The 25,476-nt window shown below is 36.5% G+C and overlaps 1 protein-coding gene across 4 annotated transcripts in view; it reads left to right on the top strand.

Annotated features, from left to right (window-relative positions):
* The window catches only part of MTHFD2L (methylenetetrahydrofolate dehydrogenase (NADP+ dependent) 2 like), a 185,480-nt gene that overhangs the window by 70,976 nt on the left and 89,028 nt on the right, over nucleotides 1-25,476 (top strand). For all 4 annotated transcript variants that reach the window (XM_032150209.2, XM_058433931.1, XM_058433925.1 and 1 more), the window contains 2 exons: nucleotides 10,992-11,144; nucleotides 12,571-12,678. In XM_032150209.2, the coding sequence (XP_032006100.1) occupies nucleotides 10,992-11,144; nucleotides 12,571-12,678 (261 nt within the window). The remainder of the gene's footprint in view (nucleotides 1-10,991; nucleotides 11,145-12,570; nucleotides 12,679-25,476) is intronic.

Genomic DNA, 25,476 nt, shown 5'->3' with positions numbered 1-25,476 from the left:
TTATCTTTTTCTGAAATAGTTTTTCAAATGTTCCCTTCAGTTGTCTTGTTTGAAGCCTTCGATGATTAACACCTTCCAGTTTATGCAAGGGAACTGGACAAAGAAATGAGAATGAACTTTAGGATTAAAGGATAAAACTAAAGAAGGTGAGTTAGAAGAGTTTGAGTTCACAGCACAGATTTAACATAAATAAAATATTTGAATAATTAGTAGGCATAAAAATGTGGATATCGACCTAATTAGTAAGCATGGAGATATGTGTATTTGTCTAAAACTCATTTCTTCCTTTGGAGAAAAAAAGTATTGCTATAATTACTTTTCATGAGAAATTATCAAATTTATGTATCCAGAATACTGATTATTATTAAAATGTTTGACCAGAGTGGGAATATTTTTATCATTCTGAACTCTTTCCTATTTTATTCTGTTTAATTCCAGATGGTTTCTAAATTTTAATTTGACTTTGTTTTAGAATTTATTTTTTCTTTCTCTGTGGGAGAAACCCCAGTTCTGTGTTTGAGTGTATAGAATAATTCCACATAGGGAGAATTACAGTAAACATTATAACCCTGTAATCTACCTTGTATCTGTTAGACAGTTAGTGAATGCTGTTGAACTTAAAAAAAAAAAACTTCCTCAGAGGGAGGTTTATATCAAAGAATTTATGAGCAAGGGGGAAGAAAAATGAAGACCACTCTCTTGCATGTAACGTATGTTAACCACATGATGGCAGCATTGAGCAAGCAGTGTTTTTCTTCTTTATTTTAAAAAAAAAAAAGATTAATAGTTTACACTGGAAGGTGAGTAAATCACTGAGATATAATTTACATAACAGTGGGATTGGTTGGTGTCTATAGCCACTTATGTCTCTCTCTCTCATTCATATTCATGTGGAAACCATGCCCAGAGATTTTTAGTGGCTCAAATCTATAGAATTACATCTCTTTGAACAGTTATTATCAAAAATTTGTTATATCATCTAACTTGAGATGATTTACTTTTCACAGTATCTTCAAAATCATGAATTTTTTACAAGTTACTTTTTTATTTTTCATATTTTGTTTTTTTCTTTACCATTATATTCTCATCTGTTTTTGAGTGTATTCAGCTTGAAATGATGACAAAGCATTTACCAAAATCAAAAGGCCCTATGGAAGATGGATATTTCTCTGTGGAAAGTATTTTAAAATATCTAGGTATATGATAGTTTTCTGACCCTCATCAGTCATTTACCAGGTCAACGAATATTTACCTAGAATTTATATAACTCTGTGCTAGGTACCTGGGGGAAAGGTACCTTTTAGTCAGGGTACTGACCAATAGTCAGAAAGCAGCTTGAGAATAAATCATTGTCCTTGAAAAGCTTGCACATCTTTTCTTCTCCTTGTGTGTTTAAAAGAAGCTTATTAGAATTGGCATGCTCACTAATCTAAGTGTTTTCTTCTATAGAATATACACCATTCAAGGACAGTACTGTATATTTGACAGAAGTTACCAAGGGCTCAATAAACCAAGGTGTCCTTAACATTGCTTACAAGAACAAGATAATTGTAGGATCTCCATATGCTCTTCAGGTCACTTAAGAGAATTATGTAGAGTAAAGGTTAGCAACCTTTGCGTGATGTGTAGGTTCCAACTTCATTAATTTTTATTTTTTATTTTTTTACATCCTATGAAGTAAGCCTGCCTGGGGACATCCTGGGGCAGTTTTCGTGGCTGTAGGAGAGGCTCAGAAGGGTGGAGAGCCAGACCCACCTTTTTCTGGCCTAGAGAACACCTTCCAGTCTACCTCCAAGCTCCACTGTGTTCTCAGAATTTGGGGTGGAGTAGCTCAGTGAGGTTAGAGTGTGTTTCCATTCCTTTTCTGTCCCCTTGTCCCTTGATAATGAAACAACTCTTAAATAATATTGGGAAAGTGGTAGGCATCTGGTATTTGCTGTCTTGAAATCTTTATGTAGATCCCAGAAGGTGTAACTTAAATAATTATTGGCTTGAGAACAGTGAACACAGTTTCCAAAAGTATCTCTCATTTACTCCTAGAAAATAAATAATTGAGAGACTATAGGTAGTTTGAGTAGGCAGATATTTATTCCATTAAAATATAAATTCCAGAGGCAAGAATTTTGTCTGTTTGCCTCACTTATATATTCATTTTTGTTTTTTGTTTTTTTGAGACAGAGTCTCGCTGTATTGCCCAGGCTGGAGTGCAGTGGTGTGATCTTGGCTCACTGTAACCTCTGCCTCTTGGGTTCAAGTGATTCTCCTGACTCAGCTTCTCGAGTAGCTGGGATTACAGGTGCCGGCCCCCATGTCCATCTAATTTTAGTATTTTTACTAGAGATGGGGTTTCACCATGTTGGCCAGACTGGTCTCAAACTTCTAACCCCAGGTGATCCTCCAACCTCAGCCTTCTGAAGTGTTGGAATTACAGCCTCCTGAAGTGTTGACGTGAGCCACTGTGCCTGGCCCTCGCTTATATATTCTAAACCCCTACTGGTAATATGGTAGACATTCAGTAACTATTTGTTGAGTAAATAAATGAGTGAATTTTCAAGGGCATTGTATACACACTCAGGATGTGGACTTTGATCTATTAGCATAAAGCTTTACCTGGATTTTTTTTTCATGTCCAGAAAGGAAGAAGTAAATGAAAAACAAGAAACATGAATCTTTCACCTTAAATTTATGCTGGAGAATGTAATAGTACCAGATAGTCAATAAGGTAGATGCAACAATATAAAAAAATATGATTTTTAACGTAAGCCACCTTTGGTTTTTCTTTATATTTTTATTTTTATTTATTTATTTATTTTGAGATGGAGTCTCGCACTGTTGCCTGAGCTGGAGTGCATAGGCTTGACCTCAGCTCACTGCAACCTTCGCTTCCCGGGTTCAAGCAGTTCTCCTGCCTCAGCCTCCCGAGTAGCTGGGATTACAGGCACCTGCCACCACGCCCAGGTAATTTTTTGTATTTTTAGGGTTTTGTATTTTTAAGGTTTCACCGTGTTGGCCAGGCTGGTCTCAAACTCCTGACCTCGTGATTCACCCCCCTCAGCCTCCCAAAGTGCTGGGATTACAGGCATGAGCCACCGTGCCTGACCTCTTTGTATTTTTAAAAGGAGGATGTTAGAGGATATAGAAGGATCAGACATATTTTCCTTATGGCAGCCTGTTCTTCTTACTGTGTCCAGCTGCCCACTAATTTTGTCTCAGTTTCTTCATCTATAAATTAGGGTTAATAGTAGCCATTTATTCAGTAAATATTTATTGAGTGCCTCTATGGTCCAGGCACTATTATTTGTACTGTGGATCAGTGAAAAAGAAAAAGACAGAAATTTCTGTCCTTTTGAGTAGCAGAGGAGGCGGTAATAAAAAATAAATATAATAAATAAACAAATATATTTACTAGATGTTGATATGCTATCGGAAAAAGGAAGAAGTAGATCATGGTAGGAGGGATCAGGATGTTGGAGGACCATGATATTTTTATCTGACTGCCTCCCAACATGTTGTTATAAAAAATTCAAACGTACAGAAAAACTAAAAGACTGGTACAATGAACACTCATACGCCTTCAAACTAGATTCTGTAGTTGTTAACATTATGCTATATTTGTTTTGTCACATACCTATCCATTTGTTCATTCACCTATCCATTTTATTTTTGAAGCATTTAAAGGTAAGAACACTTAGTATACCCCTAAAACTTTAGTGTATACATCATTAAGGTTCATTATTTATGTTATGTGAAATTTACATGCATTGAAATGTACACATCTTAATGTATTATTCCATAAGTTTTGAAAAATGCAAACTCTCATGTAATCTAAACCCCTATCATATTATAGAACATTTTTGTCAACTGAGTTTCCTCATGCCCCTTCCCAGACAGTCGCTATCTCTTTCATCCTCACACTCAGGTAACCACTGTTCTAATTTTTTTTCATATACATATTCCATTTCAATATCTTACTTTGTAAAGTGGCTGTTTAAGTATTTAGCTCATTTAAAAATGTTATTTATCTTTTAATGATTTAACTTTGACTTTTTTTTTATGTATCTGGTTACAAGTTCTTTAACTGATAGGCGTTTTGTGAATGTGTTCTCCCAGTCTTTGGCTTACCTGTACATTTTCTTAATGGTGGCTTTTGATGAGCATAAGATTTTAATTTTTCTTAAGTTTAATTGGTGATATATTTATTTTATGCTTTATGTGTTTTGTGTTATTTTTAAGAAACCTTTTCTTACACCCAGCATACAATGATATTCTTCTAAATTTTCACCTAGAAACTATATAATTTTAACTTTTATGTTTAGATTTCTAGTTGATTTCTAGTTAATTTTTCTGTGTAGTATGAAATAGTCATCATAGTAAGTTTTGCCCCCCCACCCCCTACAATATAGCTGCCTAGCTATTCAAGTACTATTTGTTGAAAACACTTTCCTTTCACATTGAATTACTATGGCATTTTGTGGCATTCACATTCTGTAAGTGTGACTCTAAAGCTGGGCTCTCTTTTCTTGTTCCATTGATCTATTTGTCTGTTCTTATGCCTGTATCACACTGTCTAGATTACTGTAGCTTTGTAGCAAGTCTTGAAGTCAGGTATTGTAAATCTTCTAACTCTGTTTTCAAGATTGCTTTGGATATTCTAAGTCCTTTAAATCTCCATATACATTTAAGAATCTAACAAAAAACCACATAGGATTATGATTGAGATGATTGCAATGACTCTATAAATTGGTTTTGGAATTGACATCTTACCATCATTGAGTCTTCCAATCTATGAACATGGTATGCCTTTTATTTATTTATGTCATTTGTCAGCAGTCTTTTGTAGTTCTTATTATAGATGTTATTCTCAAATTTTAAACAATTTACTCCTAAGCATTTTATGATTTGTCAGCTATTGTAAAGAGTATTTATAAAATTTCATTTTTCTGATAGTTACTACTTGTATCAGGAATTCAATTGTTTTCTTATATTGACTTTGTAATCTTGCTTAATTCACTTTATTAGTTCTATTAATTGTTTAATAAATTTTTAAGTATGCTCTGCATAAACAACTATGCCATCTGTGGTCAGAGATTTGTACTTATTCTATTCTGATCTCTATGCCTCTTTTTTTTTTTTTTATCTTATTACACCCACTAGGCCTTCCAACAAAGTATTAACTAAAAATTGTGGGAGTGGACCTTATTCAGATCTTGAGGGAAAAGTTTCAGTATTTCACTATTAAGTAGGATGTTAATTGTAAAGTTTTTTATAAACGCCTGTATCATATTGAGGACTTAAAGATTTGTTTCTCCTCTGGTGAACCACAGGTACAATCTCTGGTAAGTTATCTTATCCTTAGATGAGCTTCTTGGGATTTGTTTCCTGTGTGTTTGTTCAGTGGTCACTCAGAGATACAGAATTTGTATACAATGTATGGGACTCCTCTCTGTGGCTTTCTCCTTTCCCGGATATATCGCTTCAATTTTCAACTATGGTGTTAGCCCCAAACTTCATCTTTTGATTTCTTAAGCAAATAGGACTGAATATTTCTATCCAAATTCTAGCTGTCCTGTGGCTAGAAAAGCTTTTAAAGTGGAGAACTCTTTCAGTGATTTTTTTTTCTTTCAGCTATCTACTTTCCTCTACATCTGTTTGTTTTTAGTGACTTTCCATTTTTTTCAGATAGTTGTTTTTGTGTTTTTTCAAATGATTTTACTGAAGTTTGCAGTTGTTTTCTGTAAGAAGCTTAGTCCAATATAAGCTATTTCACAATCACTAGAAACTGAACCTACATTTTTAAATAGTGTGGTCAGAATTGTCCTCACTGATGTTAATCAAGTTTAGCCTAAAGCTGCCTCCTTACGTATTTAAGTTCAGCCTAAAGGTTTTTCTGTATATTGTGAACTATAACAAGTGGAGGTGTAAACCAATCGTGGCCCACACCTGTGCCAATCACTGAGTTTTGGCCAATCAAGTGTAGCCAGCTGCTTGAACCATGTTCAAATAAGGCAAACACTGAGCTGTAAGCAATCCAGTTGTTTCTGTACCTCACTTCTGATTTCTGTGTGTCTTGTCCCTTTTTTTGTCTACAAATCTTATTCTACCACATGGCTGTGCTGGAGTCTCTCTGAATATGCTGTGATTCTGGAGGGCTGCCCAATTCACTAATTGTTCATTGCTCAATTAAACATCTTTAAATTTAATTTGGCTGAAGTTTTTTTCTTTTAACAGTGAGAATGTGGTATTTAAGAAAACATTTGAAAGAAGGGAGGGATTTAGCCTAGGTGACAGTTCTTTTTTAGGAAAGCCTTCCAGGCAGATAGAAAGCTATAGCTAAGGTGGCAAAATGCCTCATGCTTTCAAGGAACATCAAGGGGACCAGCTTGATGCTCATAGATTGAGAGAAGATGAGAGTAACCAGTGATGGGATTAGACACATAGCTATGGTTTTGGTGCAGTAAAAATCATGTAGAGCCTTGTTTGCAATTGTTAAGGTAATAACATTGCAGGGTTTTGAGAAAAGCAGTGTGATCAAATATGCATTTCAAAGGTATAACTCTATTGCTGTTTTGTGAATAAATTGTATGGTTGCACATATAGAAGAAGGAAACTAATTAGGAGGCTGTTTTAAGAATTGGCAGGAAGAATAATGTTCACTCAGAGTAGTATCATGAACATGGTGAGACTGATAAAATGCTAGATATATTATTATGAAGAAAGTCAACAGATTTTCCAGTGGTTTGGATGTTAGGTGTGAGAGAAAGAGGGATATTTAAGATGACTCCAGGTTTTCTTGGCAAGTAGCACAGAAGGATGGGTTTCCCATTGTGAACTCCGAAAATTTGAGACAAGTGTCAGTTTATTTTGCCAAGGTTGAAGACATGCACCCATGAGACAGCCTCAGCATCCTGAAAACATGTGCCCAAGGTAGTTGGGCCACATCTTGGTTTTATACATTTTAGGGAGTCATGAGACATCAATCAACATATGTAAGAAGTATACTGGTTCTGCCCAGAAAGGCAGGGAAAACTTGAAGCAGGGGAGGAGTCTTCCAGGTCACAGGTAGGTGAGAGACAAATGGTTGTATTCTTTTGGGTTTCTGACAAGCCTTTCCAAAAGAGGCAATCAGAACATGCATCTATCTCAGTGAGCAGAAGGATGACTTTGAATAGAATGGGAAGCATATTTGCCCTGAGCAGTTCCTAGCTTGAATTTTCCCTTTAACTTAGTGATTTTGGGGGCCCAAGATACTTTTTTTTCACACCATGGACTGAGATGGAGTAGTTATAAGTGAATCAGTTTAAGACAGACTGTGTCCTAAAAGGCTCACATTCATAAATGATAGAGATAATTAAACAACTAATATCATTAACTGAACTAGTGTGCTAAGTGTTTTTTATAGCAGTTCCATGGGAAAGCAGAGGAAAAAAATATTATTTCATTTTGTAATCATTTCAACAGGGGGCAATTGATCAATGCATTGAAGAATGATTAGGATATGAAAAAAACAGAAGAAAGGATTAGTAGTGAAAAAAATCATCATGAGCAATAGCAATGCAGAAGCGAAGGGCTTGGGGAAAGGACACGATTTGGTGTGACTAGAGTGGAGGGCATGTGATGATGATGGTTGGTAAAGGTATGGAACACACAGAGAAGAGACTATAGGAAAAATAAGCTAAAGGACACAATGTTTACTATACTGATGAGCTTGCACTTATCTAATGGATGTGGGGGAAGTGGAAGTTGGTATTTTTAAACAGTAATGTTGTAAAAATCTATAGGTGGAAAATAAGCCAGTAATTTGTTTGTTCCTTTTTTTTTTCTGTTCATTGTCTAAAGGCAATTAAGCATATTATAAATACGTCACAAATATATATATCTTCAGTGGCCAGGCGCAGTGGCTCATGCCTGTAATTCCAGCACTTTGGGAGGCCGAGGCGGGTGGATCACGAGGTCAGGATTTTGAGACCAGCCTGGCCAATATGGTGAAACTCTGTCTCTACTAAAAATACAAAAATTAGCCGGGCATGGTGGCATGTGCCTGTAGTCCCAGCTACTCGAGAGGCTGAGGCAGAAGAATCTAGTGAACCCAGAAGGCGGAGGTTGCAGTGACCTGAGATCACACCACTGCACTCCAGCCTGGGCAACAGAGTGAGACTCTGTCTCAAAAAAAAACACATACAAAACATATATTCATTCAATATAGTAAATCTACAGTGTCCTAAAGGCATTATCTGAGCTGTTTTATTACAGTGGTTCAGATTTTGATTTGATGACTTCTGTTTTTCCTAGAATGATTTAATGACTTCTCATAACTTTAAATAGAATGGGGGAAAACACGAAGTGAATAAAACCAGTTTTATCATTCATTTGGGTAAGATATTAAGTGCTTTGTTGTTTACCAATGTATCCTGTGAATCAAACATGTTGTATAACTGTTGTGAGAAAATTGATGCTATTGAGTCTCACGATTGTTTTTTCTGTTCAAGTCATGTGCCCCAAGGGTGAGATTTTGGGAGACTTTTAGTAGCAGTCAGTCACAAACAGGAAATGTATTTATTTCTCTTACTCATATAACAAAAGGAAGTAGGATTACCTGTAATCCTAAATGTAAAATGTTTGATGCTTTTTTGCATGTGCTTAGACAAGTATTACTTAATCTAGGAATAGTGTTATATTTTGAGCCCTAGGAGAAACAATACATTTCTTGGGATATTTTAGAGTTATCAAATGTCTTATTAGGAGTTGGGAGGGAGGCCTCTGTGATTTTAATTTTTGAATGGTATTTAAAATGATTAATATTTATTATGACTTCTGTATGATACAAAAGGAAAAACTGATCTTGGAACAAAAAGATACGGATTTAAATTCTGGATTCTTAGTAGTGATCTGAGATTGACTCTAACTCCTTGAGCTTGTCTTTAAAATGGGCATGATCATACCTTTTCTACTTTTATCCCCAGTGACTATGAAGATTAAAAGGAAATTGATGTAAAGGTAATATAATCATTGTAAAGCACTTTTTAAATGTAGATAGAGTAGTTCAGATTATTGCTATGTACTGTATACTACATAATAATAGATCTCTCCTGGAAAAAGATATATGTTAGATTTATTACACTGCTGAGACAGAGTTATATAAAAATGATAAATGAATTGGTTTTCTGGATTTTTATGATCTTCACTTTTTTCATCTACTCATATGAAGCTCTTTTCCTTTTAGATTCGGGTTTTATGAATCTGCTATACATTTTGTATGTCCATTCATCTGTGTTTTAAACTACTAATACTTAAATACTTAAGACAAACCAAAATGGTGATCTGAATTATGATCTGCGTTGAAGTTGGCATATACAAGAGGACAGATCTGTAACCACCAGTCTCTAGTTCTGGCTTCCAGATTTTCAGATGCTTACATTTCTTCTCAATTATTTCAGCTGGTGTGTGAACTGAAATATTTGTTACGGCTTTAATGTTATTTTCAGTGAATGGGAGTGCAAAAAATGGTAGATGGCAAAATTCAGTGTAATTCAGGCTTATTGTTTGGAGAATGGTTCTTAAAATCTACAAAGAGTCCTTGTTGAGTTCTTTTCAATCAGTAGCGCAGCCCATGCATATATTAGCCAGTTTTGAACTTAGAAATAAACTAATTTGAGTCCTAGCTAAAAATAGATACTCCAAATATAGTTGTTTTTCTTTTCATCTATAAAGCTTTTCATTTCATTGTAAAAAATATCCATGACATGAAGCTTCTGCATTAGTGGTAGGTGCTTTAAAAATGACTTATCATCATCACCACCTAGATTTTTTTTAAAAAAGAACCAGTATTTTTACCCTCATGTAATAAGTTAAATATGTATTCTTTTAAAAGTTTGACTAGAATCTATATGATGATCTTCTAGCTATAGAGAAAATAGATGGAGGCCCTGCTAAAACATTCTAGACTGAATGCAGTTATTAAAAGTGAAAAACTATTGAATGGAGAGACTTTCCAAAGACTCAGTTTCTATTTGAATATGATTCAAATGAATACTTTTATGTATTTCAAGGACTTTTGTAATCTAATTATGGTAAATTAGCTTGACTTAAAGTCAGATAGCAGTAGCACACTTTTAGAATACAAAAGATATAAAACCCAAGGCCTGGCTTTCTGAAAAGTTTGAACTTGGACTTTTATAATGTTTTAAAGAATTATGTCTAAATCGCATTATACAATGACCGAATAAACTTTTACATAGAAAATGTACTTTTAGTATATTAGGCACATGGGTTAATTGTTAGGTTAGTGGTAATTTAAACTACTCTGCATAGAGTAATAGGAGCCTATTTTATATTTCTATACTTACTTTTAAAAAATGAGATGATTAGCATCCCATATTTCATTTGATTACTTTATTACTCAGGTTGTGTTCTTTTTCTTCCATATAGCAAATCATAGTAATATTTTTTATTTCACTGTGACAATGCTTTAGAGAAAAGATGTGTGTGTGTGCACGTGTTTTATATTAGAGTTTTTGTTATGTCATTTAAGAGGAAGCTAAGAACTCATGATGTTATGACTATTCTTAACACTAACAAACCCCTTTTAATCTCCAATATTCGAAGTATTTAATAGAAGCCTATTAGGAGAACTGTCTTGTATCAGAAATGTGGATTCAAACCCTGTAAATATACAAACTTACTGAAACAAAGACATGACACCTGGCTATTACCAGATCTCATTGGTATTGTTTAATTCACAATTTTTTTTCTTTCACTGGTCCAGCCACTTTTGGCTCTGGAATAGCATATACTCCAGCTGCAGTTCATTACAGCCATCAGTCAAGAGCACTTTGGCTTACCATTTTGGTGGCAAATAATAATAATAATAATGACTTTACACCTTTTTTAGAGCTGAATTATAAGTGATGTGGCTTTAGATTCTCAGATTTCATTTTTCAGTCTACCAAATAAATAACAATTTTATAATTAGACAAATTTTATTTATTTTTCAGACCACGTTGATGAGCGAACAATATGCAATGGAATTGCCCCAGAAAAAGATGTAGATGGATTTCATATTATCAGTATTGGAAGATTGTGCCTTGATCAGCATTCTCTAATACCTGCCACTGCCAGTGCTGTTTGGGAAATAATAAAAAGAACAGGTTGGTAATTTGTGGTCTGCAGGACATGGATGCTAGGTGCTGAGCTGAACCTTTGTGCACTGAGACTTGATGGGACTACCTCAGTCCTATAGAGTGACAGAAAATCATAAGCCATAAAACGTCAGTCTACAGAGAGATTATAAAATTGTAGAAGTGAAAACACAATCCAATCCTGGCTAACATGGTAAAACCCTGTCTCTACTAAAAATATAAAAATTTAGCCAGGCGTGGTGGCGGGCACCTGTAGTCCCAGCTACTTGGGAGGCTGAGGAAGGAGAATGGCATGAACCTGGGAGGCGGAGCTTGCAGTGAGCCGAGATCATGCCACTGCACTTCAGCCTGGGCGACAGAGCAAGACTCTGTCTCAAAAACAAAACAAACAAAACAAACAAACAAAAAAATCCAAAATAAAATGAAATGAAGAACATTAGCCAGGTTATAGATAACTGCAGTTCCAACTTATAGGAAGGGAATTTTCCACATAATAGTGGTATATGTGTCTACTTTTAAAATATAAACTTCATGCATTTTGATGAAAACTTTTCTAAAATATATTTTTCTGTACCTTAAAAAATATGTGCTGATCACATAGTTATCATTTCTATTGGCTTGGGTTTTCACTTTAAACATTTACCCCTGTACTGTACTGGATATGGTAATGCTCTCACAGACTCTTACAATGTATACAGATGTTTACCTCTACGTTAATTAACCCCAAATCGCCTTATATATTGATGATTTTCCTACCTCCATCACTGTTACTTCTATTTTTGGCAGCATTTTCTCCTTTCTAATCTGTTTTCTGAGAAAGAAAAACTTCCAAGGGAAAACAGATCCTAGAGTCATACTCCTACAGTGTTAGTATTGGAAAATCCTTAGTTCTAACTTCTTTGCTTTACTTATGAAGAAACTGAGTCCCAAAGAAGTAGAAGGTTCTACAGGCTTTATTTTTTTACATATTTCTAAGTCTGTAAGTTTAGTGCTTCTTTCCTATGGAGTAAAATGCATGAGCTTTGTGAAAAAATGCCTCTTTTCTCACTTGTTTTGTTCCAGCATTGCTCAAAATTTGATTGCCAATTAAGTTCGACATTGTTGTACTTTGCTTATTTTATAATTAGCAGTTAATATATGTTAAGACTCTACTCTTCTAACTCTTAATGTGAATCTCAATGTTTAAAAGTAACTTAATGTCAACTTAAGAATGTCTGTGGTTTTTAATGAGGACATAATCAGAGAAGAAGTGACAAATCAAAGAAGCATAAAATGAATTATTTATAAATAATGAATGTGCTCATATTATAGATAAGCCACATAATAATTCAGATTTAATTAGAAATTTTTAAAAGAATGTTTCAGTTGGCTGTACAAATGTTTAATTTACTTCTTGTTGTCAATTCTGCATTTAAATAGAACTCTGTATTTTAAGGAATTCAAACATTTGGAAAAAATGTGGTTGTGGCTGGAAGATCCAAGAACGTAGGGATGCCTATTGCCATGCTTTTACACACTGATGGAGAGCATGAACGGCCAGGAGGTAGGTAGAACCTTGCAGATTCTACACTCTCTCGCAGTGTTCTTACTTCTTATAGCATCAAGTAAACACTTTTGATAATGCAGCTTATTATATTTGTGGGTTTATGCAGTTCAAAGTCTCCTTTATTCCTCATTTAGTGATGTGAGATACTTGAAAGTGACTGTAGGAATTACTGAAAATATGTGGCCTTTTTCTCTATTTTTTTTCTTTTGGCTATATGTACTTTGTTTAAATAATTAACGATCAGACATTAAGAAAGGTGCAAAGCTACTAGATACAAAAAATTCACATGCCTCAGGAAATAGAAAACAAGACATCTCTTGGATGTAGAATTCCTATAGTGGCAAGGTCTTAGCACTTTAGAAATCAGCTAGTTAGTTTATTTTACAGACAAGAAAGCTGAGGCTTAGAGTTGTTATCTGATTATATAGGTTAAACAAATAGTCATTGTCCCATAAGTAGTAGTGACACTCCAAGTCACTGACAAAGCCCAGGAAGATGTGTTAGCCTTAGAGAACATGCAGCCATTCCAGGTGTTGGTCATCTGAACATCATCCCAAGACCTTGGTTTCTTCAGCAGTCTAATAGATACAGAATAGCTCCCCAGAAATGTGCAAGGGTCTGTCCCACAGACCCTGACCCAATGGTGGATGAATAAAGTACACTGACACACAGATATTCTGCTTTACCAGTCCAGCTGAGCATCTGGGCCACTTACAGACTCCACGCAGAGAGCTGTAAACAGTTGTGACTATGGTCTCAATCAGTCAGCAAGACTTACATTTATTCAGTAAAGATTAATTGACAAAGGCTTGGGTCAACACCACTAGAGTGTAATTGACATTGTGGACTTCCCAAGTAGAAAGCAATTAAGCACCCAGTCTTAAGACCACACGAGTAAACAAGCCAGTTAGGTAAACTCTCCACATTCCTTTGTTTCTACTCTAGTTTATTTAACTAAAGGTAAGGGGACTAGGCTGCCTTCAGACAGATTTATTACTGAAGTTATGCAAACCCTCAGACCTTCCAAGAAGGTTTGTGGCTATTAAAACTAAAATTTTTCCCACCAGCCTTGCTGAACCACCACAGAGATGGAAATGGGGATGGAATGAAAAGGAAATCCAGCAACGGGGTGATGGGGCATTGCTTGTGGTTGTCTGAGCCAGTGCTGTGGGAGGAGGGCACAAGGGTTATTCAGCTTATCACTGTCTGATAATTCTGCATCTTGTTCTAATCTAGGTAAAACACCAAGTTTTCATGTTCTTAATAGAAGTGGTTATTGGTCTATCTATGTGTTAGAGATGTTTTGTACTTTCTTTACCATTTATTACTTCTAATCTTTCTCCCCCTAATTTTTGATGCAGTACTTCATTGGTTTCTCTAATTCCAAAGAAGAGGATGGGCTACTTTTCTGCTTGCTTTCTAATATTTAACCAGAATGATAGATACCTATGTGCTCATCATGTACAGCACATGCACACATGCACACATGGATGCACACACACAGCATATATAGATATATAGATTTATTATTAACCTTGTTGAATTCAAGTTTCCTGATCTCAAACTTTCAATAATACTTGTTTTAGGATCTTGATTGACATGATACTTATGACATAATTTTTAAAACACAAAGCTCTGTGGAAAAATAATCCCAGTATTAACTTATCTAAAATGATGAATTATGACACTTTTGAATATTATTTTCCCTTTCTTTGCCTAAAGAATTAAATATTGCCAGAAATCAATACATATATATGTGAATCACCGTAAATTAAGACTTGATAATGACTCCAGATAACTTTAAAAAGCCTTAGTTTTAAAGACCTCTTAGCCCAAATCCAGTGGTATGAGAGTTTTCATGGTACCCATCTCCAAAGTTGCATTCCTAGTTTCACTGTTCACTTCTAGCTTAGTCTATTGCTGCTTATCTCTTTCTCTCTCCCTCTGTAAATATAGTGATTCTTATTTGCCTTTATGTAATAATTTCTGTGTCTTACCTAAGCAAGGTGTATTAGTCTGTTCTCTCATTGCTGTAAAGAAATACGTAAGACGGGGTAATTTCTAAAGAAAAGAGGCTTAATTTGCTCACAGTTCTGTGGGCTGTACCAGAAGCATGGAGGCATCTACTAGGCCTTTACGAAGGCCTCAGGAAATGTATAATTGTGGCAGAAGGCAAAGGGGGAGCCAGCGTTTCTCATGGCTGGAGCAGGAAGAAGAGACCGGGGAGGTGCCATACACTTTTAAACAACCAGATATCATGAGAACTCACTGTTGCAACAATAGCACCAAGGGAGATGGTGTTAAATCACGAGAAAGTGCTCCCATGATCCAGTTACCTCCCACCAGGTCCCACCTCCAACACTGGGGATTACAATTGAAATTGAGATTTGGGTGAGATTCCTGTTCCAGCCATATCACAAGATAAAACAATCAGTAATGTTTACCTAAGTATACTATTTCTTCTTGGAAAATTTTGACCAAGAGCCAATTTGCAGGGTTTTTTTTTTTCATTTGCAACGTTGTTTTTATCTATAACATAACAAGCAACAGTGTATTGCGCCGTGATTTGCTCAGTACTTTCTCTTAAACCATCCTAATTAATTCTCAGTAATCCTAGCATATATTAATGTTATTCCCATTTTACAGCTAAAGGAAATGAACTTTGGAGACTTCAGAGGACTCATCTAAGGCCATGCAAGGAAACCGGCATTCTGGGGAGCTGGGTTTTGACTTTATGGTTAAGAGGATAGACATGGAGTCAGGCCCCCTCCCTTACCAAGCCCTGTGACCTTGGGCAAGTCATTTAATCTGTGTAGGCCTCCACTTTCCTCATCTGTAAAATGTCAATAATATTAGTATCTCCTCAACTTGGTTATTGTGAAAAGTAAATGAAATATTAATGTAAATCACTAATTACTGTGCCTACCATATAATAAGTTAAGTAAAGCTATTGGTGCATGTAGCTGTGGCATTATTACACTTAAGTCAATAATAATCTGTAGCCCTTCTATCATGTGTGAAGTAATGTGATCTGAGATTAATGATGTGATTTTTACCTTTATTTGAATTTTATTTTCTTCTGGTGGATTTTGTTTTTGCATTTTTTGGATCATATCTGATCTTTTCTGTAAAAATTTGAATAAACTCAGAATTTATAAAAGTTTATAAAGTATTTGATTAGAAATAGGACATCATAATTCTCCAAATAGTTCTTTACAATGTATTTTTAATAGGTATCAATATATTCCATGCTAATTTCTTGATAAGTTTCAATCTTGAATTATATATTTGTCTATAAAATACCTATCAAAATTAATTTACCTCTTTTATATGCAATTTTAAACTAGGTTATCCTGTGAATTAAACATATTACTTTATTTTTTATCATGTATGATTTATTTATAGATGCATACATATGCAGTAAAAGCAGTAAAGGAAGCATGAGAAAGATAAACACAAATTGATGGTGGCAGTGACCTCTGGGGAAAGAATTATAGGATAAAAACATATATACTTTAAAAAGTATTATACTTTGTATTATGAAATGTTCTCATTTGAATGCATGTTAAAATGGAATAGAAGTGGAATAAGTTATAATACTGGTTACTTAGAAGCCAGATAATTAAACTTACCTTTATTATAGTGGTACCTGGGTGCCGTTAGAATTACAGTATCTAAAAGGTAACAAATTATACTAAAAATGATATTGGAAGATTTGCAACATGGGTGGTTTTTAATCTCATGCATATTTAAGAGGAGTATGATGACATGTATTATTAATATAATGAATCATTGAGAGCTGCTTACTGAAGGTTTGGAGTCTGTGGGAAAGTTAATATTTCAAACATGCATGTCTGTTAGGGCAATAATTATGGGCAGTGACTCCATGTGCATTGTTAGCTAATGAAGATAATGAAGGAGGATTAACTCGGCAAATGCATATCTATAGAACTTGTTCTAATGACACTCACAATGTTGAGCATTCAGCTCACGCTGTGTATTTATTTCTTTGCCAGAAGACATGCAGAACCCTAATGATTCATTTTTGTCTTAAAGCCGAAGATAATTATACTGGAAGAAAAATTATCATACTGTAATTTAGCTTGATTAATATGTGTCTACCTATGGCTAGCTTTTAGTTTTGTTATTAAGGACGTGGATCCTAGCTGTTTTTTGAGTATTTTTTTTAATTCCCCAAGGGCTTGAAATATTTAGAGGAGTGAGAATGTGCTAAAATCTTAAAGTAAAGGGGTAGTGCTGACACTCAATACAACAAGGAAGCAAGGAAGGAGTTACCTTCTGGTGAGAACAGACCATCACAGAAGGCTTTGCAGAGGTTGTGGCACTTTAGCTGCTATGTAGTTTATAGAAAATAGGTGAGAGATGGTTCTTGTCCTCCCAGAGCTATAGTCCTGGTGGTGGTGATGGGGGAGTAAGGGGATATGATATACAAGTATGGGTAATTTAAATTTTAAATAGTCAGTGGCACAAAATAAAATTTGGCATCCCTAAATAAACATTCTATGTGCTTCTCAAAACCCATGGCTGATTGAGGTGACTTGAAGAGAATGAGCTCCACTAATTATTAGAATGTTTGAGTACCATTGTGACCACCTGTAGATCATTGTATATTTGTAACCAAACACGAGTCCAGATGCTCTCTGCTTGTATAGTCCAACAAGAGCAAGGCCTGCTAGAAAGACAGTAACTTTATTAACCAAAACTAGTAAAAAAAAAAAAAGGGAAGCAGCCAGATTCCTATCCAAAGTAACTGCTCTGATTTGGGGCGGGGTGGTGGTGGAAGGCAGAGGTTTAAAAAGGGAAAACTTGATAAAGGAGGCATGCAAGAATTGGGCAGAGTAAATGTGTGTCTTATTCTGGTGGCTAACTTGGGTCCCAGTCCAGTTGGAGTGTGGGCTGATGTCATCTCAACAATGGCTGGGTTGTTAACTAGCGGCCTTGAAGTAATCTCTGAAATTTTGTGGCTGGGTCTCCAGACTTGGTCTGTCTGTCTCAAGATTAGCTCCTGGAACTTCTGAGAAGGCACATAATTAGATACTAGCATACGGTTAGATAGATATGAAGGGAGTATATACTGTGAGAAAGAGAGAGATGTGGAGTCTTTTTTAAGGCTAAGGAAAGTCTTCTGCAATTTGCCTCAAGGTTGTACCTTGAAACCCAAGAGAAAGAAAAAAAAGTTGAAAATGCATTTTTAAGTTAAGCTGCCCAGTTACATTTTTTTTTTACTTCTTTGTATGTAGTCATCTACCAGTTTCACTTTCTTTCAGAATGAAAACTGAATACCATTGGTTTTAGCATAGTATCTTTATGTTTAGATTTACAATGAGAAAGTAAGAAAGTTTCTAATTTCTCTAAAAGATTTTTTTTTTTCCTTCAAGATTACAAAGTGTCATAATGACTAAGGCATTACGGTTACTAACTGTCATAAGAGGATATAGAATCAGATTTTATTTCAAATTCTTTTATTTTAATTTTGAATTTTTATTTTTGAGACAAGGCCTCACTCTGTCACCCAGACTGAAGCTTAGTGGCATGATCACGGCTCACTGCAGCCTCAACTTCCTGGACATAAGTGAACCTCCTGTTAGGAGCATGGTCGTTGGGACCACAGGCACACAGCACCACACCCAGATAATTTTTTGTATAGATGGGGTCTCCTTATGTTGCCCAGGCTGGTCTCGAACTCCTGAGCTCAAGCAATCTGCCTGCCTCAACCTCTCAAAATGTTGAGATTACAGATGTGAGCCACTGCACCCAGCCTCATATTCTTAGAGTAAGTTTCTCTCAGCATACTTTTATTTCTAAGTAGGACATCTCTTCTAATTAGGTGAGATTTCCCAAATCAGCCACAACATGGAGTTGTATGCTGCTCCTTTGACTAAAAGGTTCTGGCATCATTGGAGTAATATTGATGCTGGCTCATTTTTAAAAAGTATTTTGACAGGGCCAGCAACCAGCTGGTTTTGCTTAGAGTCCAGTGGGTCTGCTGTTTTTCTTGATTTCATTCAGCCAATACTCATCTAGTACTTATTCTCTGGGAAACACTGTGGGATACAACTGCATCCCACAGAAAAAGACTTAGTCCTGTCTCTCCAGAAGTTGACAGTCTGAATCATCAGGATTGATCTTTACAGTGGGTGTTTTCTGAAGGCACTGCCTCTGCATTGGCATTCAGTTTTCACACTTAAGCTGTGCTGCTGCAGCAACTTACTGTATCTCAGGTAGTTTTTCTTCCAGAGGCACCCTATCTAAATGGAAAATGACAATAATTGTTGCCTGTTGAATGCCTTCCCTTTGTGAGAATTAACCTCAGTTGTGAAAAAGAACTTTTTTTTTTTTTTTTTTTGACAGCCTGAAAGTTTTATCTCCCACCTACAGGACATAATAACACAGTAGTGGATGCTTGAGGCAGTGCAACGTGATGTGAGTGGTATGTGTGATTAAGCTCAGCCTGGTGGCAGGTTGAGCCAAGCTCTTTTAGGTTTCAAAGAGAGGAGCCAAATAGAAACGCCTAGGAATGCAGGAGTCATGCAAAGTGATCACACCAATGAGACTGACACTCTTAGTCTTATTGGCAGTGGAGTGGCTTGGGATGTTTGCTGCCTCTGGGGAAGGAACCATTGTCTAACTGGGGCAGAGGATGGCAGGTATTTAGTCTCTGCCACTCTCATCCCACTACCCCCAGCTTAGAAGGAAAAGATGTTGGGGATATTATGTTTTGTGATGTCTCTACATTGATTAGACTTTACTGAATTACATATTTGAATTTGAGTAGTGGAAGACTGTAGAAAAGAGCAAATGATAGTTCTATTCTCATTTTCTAAATTGAATAATAGGAGCACTGTTTCATTTTCAGTGTCTTCTAAATTCAGCCATTTAGTATCTGCACAGCACTGCACTTGGAAATTACATATTATTATCAGACAACTGGGACTATCACACTGTTGAAAAGAACAGTAAAGCTTATTTTAAATGGAGAGTGAAGTCCAAATCTTTTTCTTTCAATTCCTCTCTTCATGACCTCATAGTATTGTAGGATATTTTTCTTAGTTCAGCTAAAAGCCAAGTTCTTGTCACATGACCAGGAAAAATTAGGTTTGTGGACACATAAAAGGGTGAGAAAAATGGAATTTATTAGGTGAAAAGGAAAAACTCAGCAAAGTGAGAAGGATTCCGGTTAACAGGCCCAAATCTCAGCAATTGAATCCCAGATTACCACCCAGGAACAGGAGAGGCCAGGCTTCTACCATGGTAAATGGCATGAATTTCCATGGCTCCAACCCATTCTCTCAGAGCGCCGCCCAGTCAGAGGTTCTCCAAGGAGCCCTTTTTGCTTGGCTGTCTCATTTCGCCCTCTAAAGAAGTACATCTAACTGCCATTAGAATAAGGATAGTGATAAGGACAAAGACCAATCTTAACTGCTTGCTGCTGACAGGGGGTGCTGTTTTGGGGAAATGTCAGTCCAGTCTCCCTCAGAAGCCTATCTAAGGGTCCCCAGCAGAAGGGGCCGTTGTCTGAGGCTCCAGTTGCGTGACCGTTTGGAGTTTGATGGCCTGCAGGTGGGAAGAGACAAACTGGATTATTAGAAAACATGTATCAAAACAAAACAAGTTGGGGCAAGGACAGCTCAAAAATCCTAGACCTTTTACCAGTTTGCACAGGGTGAGTGAGGCCAAAAGCCTGACTGGTTAAAAAATAAAAAACAAAACAAAACAAGAAAAACGTTTAAGTTCTGGGATACATGTGCAGAACGTGCAGGTTTGTTACATAGGTATACATGTGCCATGGTGGTTTGCTGCACCCATCAACCTGTCATCTACCGTAGGTATTTCTCCTAATGTTATCCTTCCCCTTGCTCCCCACCACCCAACAGGCCCAGGTGTGCGTGATGTTCCCCTCCCTGTGTCCATGTGTTCTCATTGTTCAGCTCCCACTTACGAGTGGGAACATGCGGTGTTTGGCTTTCTGTTCCTGTGTTGGTTTACTGAGAATGATGGTTTCTAGCTTCATCCATGTCCCTGCAAAGAGCATGAACTCATTCTTTTTTATGGGGGCATAGTATTCCATGGTGTATATGTGCCACATTTTCTTAATCCAGTATATCATTGATGGGCATTTGGGTGGGTTCCAAGTCTTTGCTATTGTGAATAGTGCTGCAATAAACCTATGTGTGCATGTGTCTTTATAATAGAATGATTTATTATTCTTTGTGTATATACCCAGTAATGGGATTGCTGGGTCAAATGGTATTTCTGGTCCTAGATCTTTGAGGAATTGCCACACTGTCTTCCACAATGGTTGAACTAATTTGCACTCCCACCAACAGTGTAAAAGCATTCCTATTTCTCCACATCCTCTCCAGCATCTGTTGTTTCCTGACTTTTTGATGATTGCCATTCTAACTGGCATGAGATTGGTATCTCATTGTGGTTTTGATTTGCATTTCTCTAATTACCAGTGATGATGAGCTTTTCTAGATATGTTTGTTGGCTGCATAAATGTCTTCTTTTAAGAAGTGTCTGTTCATATCCTTCACCTACTTTTTGATGGGCTTGTTTTTCCTTTCTTGTAAATTTGTTTAAGTTTCTTGTAGATTCTGGATATTAGCCCTTTGCCAGGTGGATAGATTGCAAACTTTTCCTCCCATTCTGTAGGTTGCCTGTTCACTCTGATGACAGTTTCTTTTGCTGTGCAGAAGCTCTTTAGTTTAATTAGATCCCATTTGTCAATTTTGGCTTTTGTTGCCATTGCTTTTGATGTTTCAGTCACGAAGATATTGCCCATGCCTATCTCCTGAATGGTATTTCCTAGGTTTTCTTCGAGGGCTTTTATGGTTTTAGGCCTTTTGTTTAAGTCTTTTTTTATTTATTTTATTTTATTATTATTATACTTTAAGTTTTAGGGTACATGTGCACAATGTGCAGGTTTGTTACGTATGTATCCATGTGCCATGTTGTTTTGCTGCACCCATTAACTCATCATTTAGCATTAGGTATATCTCCTAATGCTGTCCCTCCCCCCTCCCCCCACCCCACAACAGTCCCTGGTGTGTGATGTTCCCCTTCCTGTGTCCATGTGTTCTCATTGTTCAATTCCCACCTATGAGTGAGAACATGCGGTGTTTGGTTTTTTGTCCTTGTGATAGATAGGTTACTGAGAATGATGATTTCCAGTTTCATCCATGTCCCTACAAAGGACATGAACTCATCATTTTTTATGTCTGCATTGTATTCCGTGGTGTATATGTGCCACATTTTCTTAATCCAGTCTATTGTTGTTGGACATTTGGGTTGGTTCCAAGTCTTTGCTATTGTGAGTAGTGCCACAATAAACATACGTGTGCATGTGTCTTTATAGCAGCATGATTTATAATCCTTTGGGTATATACCCAGTAATGGGATGGCTGGGTCAAATGGTATTTCTAGTTCTAGATCCCTGAGGAATCACCACACTGAATTCCACAGTGGTTGAACTAGTTTACAGTCCCACCAACAATGTAAAAGTGTTCCTATTTCTCCACATCCTCTCCAGCACCTGTTGTTTCGTGACTTTTTAATGATCGCTGTTCTAACTGGTGTCAGATGGTATCTCATTGTGGTTTTGATTTACATTTCTCTGATGGCCAGTGATGATGAGCATTTTTTCATGTGTTTTTTGGCTGCATGAATGTCTTCTTTTGAGAAGTGTCTGTTCATATCCTTCGCCCACTTTTTGATGGGGTCGTTTGTTTTTTTCTTGTACATTTGTTTGAGTTCATTGTAGATTCCGGATATTAGCCCTTTGTCAGATGATTAGGTTGTGAAAATTTTCTCCCATTTTATAGGTGCCTGTTCACTCTGATGGTAGTTTCTTTTGCTGTGCAGAAGCCCTTTAGTTTAATTAGATCCCATTTGTCAATTTTGGCTTTTGTTGCCATTGCTTTTGGTGTTTTAGACATGAAGTCCTTGCCCATGCCTATGTCCTGAATGGTAATTCCTAGGTTTTCTTCTAGGGTTTTTATGGTTTTAGGTCTAACCTTTAAGTCTTTAATCCATATTGAATTAATTTTTGTATAAGGTGTAAGGAAGGGATCCAGTTTCAGCTTTCTACATATGGCTAGCCAGTTTTCCCAGCATCATTTATTAAATAGAGACTCTTTTCCCCATTGCTTGTTTTTGTCAGGTTTGTCAAAGATCAGATAGTTGTAGATATGCGGCATTATTTCTGAGGGCTCCGGTCTGTTCCATTGATCTATGTCTCTGTTGTGGTACCAGTACCATGCTGTTTTGGTTACTGTAGCCTTGTAGTATCGTTTGAAGTCAGCGTGATGCCTCCAGCTTTGTTCTTTTGGCTTAGGATTGACTTGGCGATGCGGGCTTTTTTTTGGTTCCATGTGAACTTTAAACTAGTTTTTTTCCAATTCTGTGAAGAAAGTCATTGGTAGCTTGATGGGGATGGCATTGAATCTATAAATTACCTTGGGCAGTATGGCCATTTTCACAATATTGATTCTTCCAACCCATGAGCATGGAATGTTCTTCCATTTGTTTGTATCTTCTTTTATTTAATTGAGCAGTGGTTTGTAGTTCCTTGAAGGGGTCCTTCACATCCCTTGTAAGTTGGATTCCTAGGTATTTTCTTCTCTTTGAAGCAATTGTGAATGAGAGTTCACTCATGATTTGGCTTTCTGTTTGTCTGTTATTGGTGTATAAGAATGCTTGTGATTTTTGTACATTGATTTTGTATCCTGAGACTTTGCTGAAGTTGCTTATCAGCTTAAGGAGATTTTGGGCTGAGACAATGGGGTTTTCTAGATATACAATCATGTCATCTGTAAACAGGGACAATTTGACTTCCTCTTTTCCTAATTGAATACCCTTTATTTCCTTCTCCTGCCTAATTGCCCTAGCCAGAACTTCCAACACTATGTTGAATAGGAGTGGTGAGAGAGGGCATCCCTGTCTTGTGCCAGTTTTCAAAGGGAATGCTTCCAGTTTTTGCCCATTCAGTATGATATTGGCTGTGGGTTTGTCATAGATAGCTCTTATTATTTTGAGATACGTCCCATCAATACCTAATTTATTGAGAGTTTTTAGCATGAAGCCTTGTTGAATTTTGTTAAAGGCCTTTTCTGCATCTATTGAGATAATCATGTGTCTTTGGTTGTGTTTATATGCTGGATTACATATATTGATTTGCGTATGTGGAACCAGCCTTGCATGCCAGGGATGAAGCCCACTTGATCATGGTGGATAAGCTTTTTGATGTGCTGCTGGATTCGGTTTGCCAGTATTTTATTGAGGATTTCTGCATCAATGTTCATCAAGGATATTGATCTAAAATTCTCTTTTTTGGTTGTGTCTCTGCCAGGCTTTGGTATTAGGATGATGCTGGCCTCATAAAATGAGTTAGGGAGGATTCCCTCTTTTTCTATTGATTGGAATAGTTTCAGAAGGAATGGTACCAGTTCCTCCTTGTACCTCTGGTAGAATTCTTTAATCCATCTTGAGTTAATTTTTGTATGAGATGTAAGGAAAGGTTCCAGTTTCAGTGTTCTGCATATGGCTAGCCAGTTTTCCCAACACCATTGATTAAATAGGGAATCCTTTCCCCATTACTTTTTTTGTGTCAGGTTTGTCATAGATCAGATGGTTGTAGATATGTTGTGGTATTTCTGAGGCCTCTGTTCTATTCCATTGGTCCATATATCTGTTTTGGTACCAGTACCATGCTGTTTTGATTACTGCAGCCTTGTAGTATAGTTTGAAGACAGGTAGCATGATGCCTCTAGCTTTGTTCTTTTTGTTTAGGATTGTCTTCGCTATACGGGCTTTTTGTTGGTTCCATATGAAATATATTTTTTTCTAATTTTGTGAAGAAAGTCAGTGGTAGCTTGATGGGGATAGCATTGACTCTTTAAATTACTTTGGGCAGTATGTCCATTTTCATGATATTGATTCTTCCTGTCCATGAGCATGGAATATTTTTCCATTTGTTTGTGTCCTCTCTTATTTCCTTGAGCAGTGGTTTGTAGTTCTCCTTGAAGAGGTCCTTCATATCCCTTTAAGTTGTATTCCTAGGTATTTTATTCTCTTTGAAGCAGTTGTCAATGGGAGTTCACTCATGATTTGGCTGTTTTTCTGTTATTGGTGTATAGGAATGCTTGTTATTTTTCCACATTGATTCTGTGTCCTGAGACTTTGCTGAAGTTGCTCATCAGCTTAAGGAGACTTTGGTCTGTGGTGACAGGGTTTTCTAAATATACAATCATGTCATCTGCAAGCAGAGACAATTTGACTTCCTCTCTTCCTATTCGAGTACCCTTTATTTTTTTCTCTTGCCTGATTGCCCTGGCCAGGACTTGCAATATTATATTGAATAGGAATGGTGAGAGGAGGGGATCCTTGTCTTGTGCCGGTTTTCAAGGGGAAGATTTCCAACTTTTGCCCAATCACTATGATATTGGCTATGGGTTTGTCATAAATAGCTCTTATTATTTTGAGATACGTTCCATCAATATTTAGTTTATTGAGAGTGTTTAGCATGAAGGGGTGTTGAATTTTATTGAAGGCCTTTTCTGCATCTATTGAGATAATCATGTGGTTTTTGTCTTTGGTTCTGTTTATGTGATGGATTCTGTTTGTTGATTTGCATATATTGAATCAGCCTTGCATCCCAGGGATGAAGCCAACTTGATTATGCTGGATAAGATTTTTCATGTGCTGCTGGATTTTGTTTGCCAGTATTTTACTGAGGACTTTCACTTTGATGTTAATCAGGGATGTTGGCCTGAA

This window comes from Hylobates moloch, unplaced genomic scaffold, assembly GCF_009828535.3.
Source record: "Hylobates moloch isolate HMO894 unplaced genomic scaffold, HMol_V3 SCAFFOLD_2, whole genome shotgun sequence".
Classification (NCBI taxonomy): domain Eukaryota; kingdom Metazoa; phylum Chordata; class Mammalia; order Primates; family Hylobatidae; genus Hylobates; species Hylobates moloch.
The sequence above is the reverse complement of the archived record's forward strand: the minus strand, read 5'-3'. Positions and strand labels throughout refer to the sequence as shown.